At 33.1% G+C, this 7,146-nt stretch overlaps 1 protein-coding gene across 1 annotated transcript; it reads right to left on the bottom strand.

Moving 5' to 3' along the window:
• On the bottom strand, window positions 1–1,632 carry LOC130673472 (uncharacterized). Its single transcript, XM_057478490.1, has 2 exons — window positions 1,501–1,632; window positions 1–1,368 (listed from the first exon to the last, which is right to left on the bottom strand). Exons 1-2 carry the CDS (start codon window positions 1,510–1,512, stop codon window positions 247–249), a joined length of 1,134 nt encoding a protein of 377 aa, XP_057334473.1. The 5' UTR covers window positions 1,513–1,632; the 3' UTR covers window positions 1–246.
• Window positions 1,633–7,146: the final 5,514 nt, after the last annotated feature.

Genomic DNA, 7,146 nt, shown 5'->3' with positions numbered 1-7,146 from the left:
TAAAATTTTTTTATTACATATATTACTGTATAAAAAATATATATATAAATCTTTTGAGTAAACTCGTGTAATTTTGAAACATAAATTTACAGTAAATAGTGTTGGAGTTTACTATGAGTATTGTGTAATTCCTTAATTGCTGTGTTTATCACAAGATGGTCGAAACAATATTTGAGTAACACAAAATTTATTATTATTATTATTAATTATTAGTTAGCTCAATAATTAATTGACCTAGATAATTATTTAATGATAAGAATGCTCTCCATAGCTACCGCCTTCGTCACCTCCGCCGTATCCAGATGAAGGTTCAAATCCGCCTTCATGTGAGTGCGAGTGTGTGTGTTCATGGTGTGTGTGGTGATCGTGGTGTGTGTGATGTTGATGATGTACATGAACAGGAACAGGTACTGGGACCTTGACCGGTACCGGTACTTCTTTTTCAACCGGTACAGGAACATGTTTTTCAACAAAATATGGTTTATCGACATGTACCTTTACTGGATAAGGTACCGGCTTTTCAACAGGTACTGGGACGTGTTTGTGAACTGTGTAGGGCTGGGGTACATGGACCTTGTAAGGTACTGGGTAAGGTTTTTCGACAGGAACAGGGTAAGGTTTATCAACCGGTACTTTAACTTCGTAGGGCACTGGTTTATCGACTGGTACTGGATAAGGTTTTTCTACCGTAACTGGATAGGGCTTTGGTACGTGAACGGGATAAGGTCTGTCGACAGGAACCTTAACTTCATAGGGAACTGGTTTCTCAACTGGATAAGGTGCCGGTACTGGAATTTTGACCTTTACTGGATACGGCACGTGTTTCTCAACAGTGTAAGGTTGAGGTACTGGTACTTTAACGTGAACTGGAACGTGTTTTTCTACAGTATAGGGCTGAGGAACGTATACTTTAACTTCGTAGGGCTTGTCAACTGGTACCTTAACCTCGTAAGGAATTTTCTTTTCAACAGTGTACGGTTGCGGCACATGGACCGGCACCTTTACGAATACTTTAACTGGATAGGGTACATGTTTCTCGACAGTGTAAGGCTGAGGTACCCCAACTTTAACTTCGTAAGGCACTGGTTTTTCCACCAAATAAGGTACATGTTTAGTAACCTCATAGGGCACTGGTATTTTCTTCTCAACGGTCACTGTTTTCACGTGCTCTTCATGTGGATGATCCCAGCTTCCTCCATAACTGCCACCGTAACCCCCAAAATCACCGTAACTATGATGCAGGCCACGTTTTTCTGTTTTCTTCTCAGTCTGAGAATCAGCAGATGATTCCTCAATTGATTTGTTATCCTTTGACTCGGCTTGAGCCAATTGACACACGGCCAGCACGGCCACCAGAGCTAGTTGCATCTAAAATAATTATAATTGTCTTTTATATAACCAACGAAACTTTCTACCGAGTTTTCACTCAGTCTAGATGTTTATTGATGTAGAAATGATAGATAAATTAGATTTATTTTATGCACTAGAGCTATTACTCACCTTCATTTTCATCCAAAGGCTTACGTGTGTTTTACCGTGGCGCTTAACCACTGACTGAACCGCTTCCTTTTCTACGCCTAGCTTTATATACTCGACGGTATAATGGCCTAGCACTTTCCCTGCACCTCATCTTATATATGCGCCGTTTGTATGTGTATTTGCAACAAAAAAAACTTCATGGTTAAACTATATACTGCAGATAGTAAAGTATACGTTCATTTATATCAAGTTTCGCAATTATATGTTGATATACATATGTATGTATGTATGAATATATGATGGGAACTGATCGGTGGGCCAAAATATGCAATGTCATTGACTTTTGTTATGTGTTATGCTACTGTTTAATTGTGAGAAAAACTTTCTTAGAAAATTTTCAATGGGAACAAATATCTTTTGTCTTTAATTTGTTTTCAGTGAATTTTTTAAAAAATCATAGTGTAACAATAACAAGAAGATGTATGATGTAACAGTTGACGATTTCACAAAAAAAAAAAAAAAAAAAAAAAACGAAAAGAGGGGAGGACAGGGAAACGACATGAAAATTAGTAACTGATTTTTTTCATTTTTGGTGGAAATGATTTATTTTTTTTTAAACTAATTAAGAACAAATTGGGTGTGGGTAAATTAGGTAGTTTCGAAAATTTGAATTTTTTATGAAAAATTACAAGAATAGTGGGGGCAAAAAATGATAATTTGATTTTTATTTTAATTACCCTCACTGAAAAAGTATATCCGTATATATTCGGGCAAACCTGAATATATGCCGCATATATTCCATTTTGCCCGTATATATTCCGGATATATACTTTTCTCGTACGGGTATTTTTTGTGAGTCGATCATTAAAAAAATTTGGGGTAAAATTGGCCGTTCAAAAATTTTAAATATTTTGAAAATAAATATTTAGAGCTACTTTTTTTTACTGATTGCGACTTCTGAGTCTTTAAATAATTTAATCATGAATAAATTTTGGGGTAAGATGAGTTAACTGAAAATTTTTAATTTTTCAAATTTTAATTTCCTGTAATACAGAAAAGAAATATCACGAAATTAATTTTTTAATATAATTATTAAAAAAATATAAGACGTGACTGAATTAATTTTTTTTTAATTTTATGGGAAAATTGTTTAAGAAAAATAATAATTGAATTATATATATAAATATATATATATATATATATATATATATATATATATATATATATATATACGGCCCAATTTGCTCGTGTAAGTTTCGCTCCCTCGTTTGATTGTAAAAAAAAAAAAAATAAAATTGAGGGACCTGCCTCACTATGGTGGCCCTAGTCCGCCCCTTTCGCGTTTATATAATTTGTCATAAGTCATAAGCTAAAATAAATAGGTTTTTTTTCATCCGAACAAAAAATACACTGAAATAATCGAAAGTCACGGTAAAATTTGTAAATCTAGTAGAACCAGTTTAAAAATTGGCACTCAGGTATAATGGAAACGGGATGTGTGTAAATTAATGTCTATATTAATTATAAAAAAATTAATTGAGTTGGGACAAAACTTGTTAGGCCCAAGTAATTCCTCCCCGGAAATATTGTGTACCGTGAAAATAATAGTCGGGCTTGGCGTAATAGATTAAACATATAGATGTTGTTATTAGACGTTCATCAGTAGCATTTTAGTTGTAAAAGACGATGGTTGGATGGTTTAGCTCAAAGTGAGAGCGACTTTTACAACAAATTCTGTTTTATGTTCATACATAACTTAGTTCTCAGATACATTAATCATGTATTCTTCCTTGTTTATATATATTATATATATAAAAATATATTCACATACATACACATACATTTATAAATATGATAGATAAGATTGTAGAATGAATATTAAATCAAAATTTTAAGCATATTTTTACGAAGGACTGGCAGACTGGATCTTATACCCACTGCCTATTTTCTTACGCGACTACGAATTATACACTGTAAAAAATCACCGGGGTAAGTCCAAGCGGTGTAGGAGTTAAAATTGGCGGTGTTAAATTTCAACACCGAAAGCGGTGTAAAAATAACGCCGCCGCCGGTGTAAATATTCTGTACCGGTGTTAAAAAAAATTATCCGGTGTTAAAATAACACCGCTGCCGGTGTAAATACTCTAGACCGGTATTAAAATAACGCCACCGCCAGTGTCGATATTCTTTACCGGTGTTAAAATATTTTACTTTGTGAATATTTTTACTTACTCAAACACTACACTGTAAAAAGAGCGGTGTTAAAAATGGACTCATTTTAACTCCGCCTGGTGTTAAAATAAAATTACACCGGTGTAGGAGGAGTAATTCACCGGTGTTAAAAATACCGGTGTTAAATCGGGGTAACCGGTGTAAAAGCGGGGTAACCGGTGTAAAAGCGGAGTAATACCGGTGTAAAAGCAGGGTAAACTGCGTCCGCTTGGGGTGTTAACTTTAAAGATTATAAAACACAAAAAATGTCAGTTCTATATGAAAATTAATAAAAAATATCATTTATTAACAAGTAAGTAAAAATATTCACAAAGTAAAATATTTTAACACCGGTAAAGAATATCTACCCCAGCGGCGGCGATATTTTAACACCGGTATAGAATATTTACACCGGCAGCGGTGACATTTCAACACCGGATAATTTTTTTTAACACCGGTAGAGAATATTTACACCGGCGGCGGCGTTATTTTTACACCGCTTTCGGTGTTGAAATTTAACACCGCCGATTTTAACACCTACACCGCTTGGACTTACCCCGGTGATTTTTTACAGTGTATACTTGTTAATAAATAATATTCTTTATTAATTTTCATAAAAAATTGACATTTTTTGTGTTTTATAATCTTTAGAGTGAATACTCCAAGCGGACGCTGTTAACCAGCTTTTACACCGGTATTACTCCGCTTTTACACCTCTTACCTCGATTTTACACCGATATTACTCCGTTTTTACACTGGTTACCCCGCTTTTACACCGATATTTTTAACACCGGCGAATTACTCCTCTTACACCGGTGTAATTTTATTTTAACACCGGGCGGAGTTAAAATGAGTCCATTTTTAACACCGCTCTTTTTACAGTGTAGAATATTTGCGGATAATTCATTGAATCGATAACTAATTATTACTTTTTTCTGGTAACTAATTTGGAGTAGAAAGAACAAAAAGACTTTTCGTGAAAAAAATTCAACTTTGGACGAAAATCCTTTTGAAGTTTACTCATTTAGTAGAACTTTGAAATAAAAAAGTGAATACTAATATACTAGTATAGTATGTATACTAGTATATATGTACGACGATTTGCATAAATTGGCGTCTTGTAATCAGAACAATAATAAAATTGTTTAGTTGATAAATTAAAAAGAATTTTTGAGCTTCCCCTCGTCATCTTTCTCATCGTAAATTATTATCATCCGGCAATGGTTGACGTAATAGATGCCGCAATTTATAGATTACTCTTTACCAAAAAAATATTTCAATTTTACAATAATAATAACAGACGTTTTTTCATATAATTACAAGCTCAACAATCGATAAAATAAATAAAAATCTAAGTATACTGACAATACCGGATCTTTTAGAGCACATGGGTAACTTTTAAATTCGAAACTTATTGAGGTCAAGCAATGAAACTAAGACCACTTGGCTCAAAAGTTTTTCGAGTACTTGAAAAAGTTAAATAGCTTCACAAAATTAATAAAAAAAAATCTGGGCATTGGTCGGCCCTGCGGGCCAGTCCCAAAACTTCTCGCTGTTTTCGAGCTCCTTGAGTACACACACACACATACACTCGGACATCATCTTGAAATTAGTCAGAATAGCTCCCTAGAACGTCGAAACGTCAAGATCTGCTGGGAATTCGAATTTTGAAAACCGGACCGAAACCAATAACTTCCCTTTTTTTTTAAATTTTTAATTTTCTTAGCGGGAAATTAAAAAACCCCCGTGGTTCAAATGATCTTACTTGGGTTAAAATCAAAAAATTTTCCCTTACGCATTATTCTTACAAAAAAAAGTAAAGCATTACTACGTAACCTTTTTCAGCGTAAGTATGTAACTCATCCATAATCTAGTCTCGAACCTGTGACAAAAGTATCTTCTAATATATTCAAAGTACCTGTCACACATTAAATTTCTAAAATACCCCACACCTATAATATCTATAATCGGTATTTTATACATAAAAATCCATCTATGCGCAGTACTTCACAATTACATAAAATGGAGCCTACCCAGACCGAATAAAATGGCCGACTCCTAACCCTAACCTTCAAAACTTTTCATATGAATCCATTTTGTGCTCAACACGACAATTGTTTGCATAAAATCAGTGCTCACACACTGCAGCGCATAATCAGTGAATGGTAACACACGGACGCTCGTGGAATATTTAATGTCAGCGTGTTATGTTCAATACCGTTGCATGTATGACGATCATTTTCTTGCTGGATCTAGATAGTCGGCAGTTTTGAGTGATTAATCGTCCTCAGAGTATCCTATAGGCGTCATATCTTCACGGACGCACGTAATATAAAGGTCGCTGTGTTTGTAAGTAAAAAAACTCACATATATATATATATATATATATATATATATATATATATATATATATATATATATATATATATATCAAATGACGATGGAAAAATTGAGAAGAAATGAATTAACTGAACAATTTTGTCTTAAAAAAATTTGTAACGGTGCAGCAGCTGTGGAACCTCCAGCGCAATATTATTTGACGTTTCGACGCTGCAATTATGATTTAATTGGGCGTATACGTATGTTGTATTTATTTATTTATATTTTTTTTTAATTGAAAATCAAAGAATTATTAAAATATGCGTGCTACGAAGCCGTAATTGGAAACTTTTACATTGCGTGTTCTCCTTAACAGTATATAAGAATTGCCGAGCCGTGAATAATCCAAAGTTTTCTACCGGCTACCTTACACTTTAATTATATTTTTATTTATATATATTCTCGGCATTTGTTGGACCCAAACGAGCGGGCAATAATCTCAGTCCGAGCCCAAATACATATAATGCTGTCGGAAAAAAATAGGAAAAATTGGCAACTCGTTCCGGAAATGTGGACATGGTGATATAAATATTTACGATCAAGGATAATAATATTTTAATGGAAAGCCAAGTTTATGTTTAGAGTGAAACGGATGGTTATTTTATTGAGCATGTGAAAGTGAATTGATTCGAGTTTAAGATTATTTTGAATATTATCGCGTTTTATGTATTCATTTAATAAATTAATGATGTCTCGTAACGTTGAGTTGAAAAATTTATATTTTGGTGCGGTAATGGTGTCGTCTGCGATAACACTTGTTATGTTATGAATATTTTTGAAAATATAATTCGACAGATTTAATTTTAATTTTTGAATTATTTTATAACAAAAATTCATTTATAATAATCTTACATAATGTTTGAGATAGCAAGTTGTTTTATGCATCAATACAGTTTTGAAGAACATTAAAATTGCTGATAATCACTTTTTTGGGTCTATTTTATGTCAGATTTTTGAGGGATAAAATTTGATTTATAAATAAAATTTCTCTTAAATCACTTGTCAATTAAAAAGTACTTTCCATTTCTTAAATTTGGATTTTAAGTATAAAAGTTTTAGACGAAATTTGTAGAGAAT

The sequence above is a fragment of the Microplitis mediator genome, chromosome 8 (assembly GCF_029852145.1).
Source record: "Microplitis mediator isolate UGA2020A chromosome 8, iyMicMedi2.1, whole genome shotgun sequence".
Taxonomy (NCBI): Eukaryota; Metazoa; Arthropoda; class Insecta; order Hymenoptera; family Braconidae; genus Microplitis; species Microplitis mediator.
Note: the sequence above shows the minus strand (reverse complement) of the source record. Positions and strands in the feature narration are given on the sequence as shown.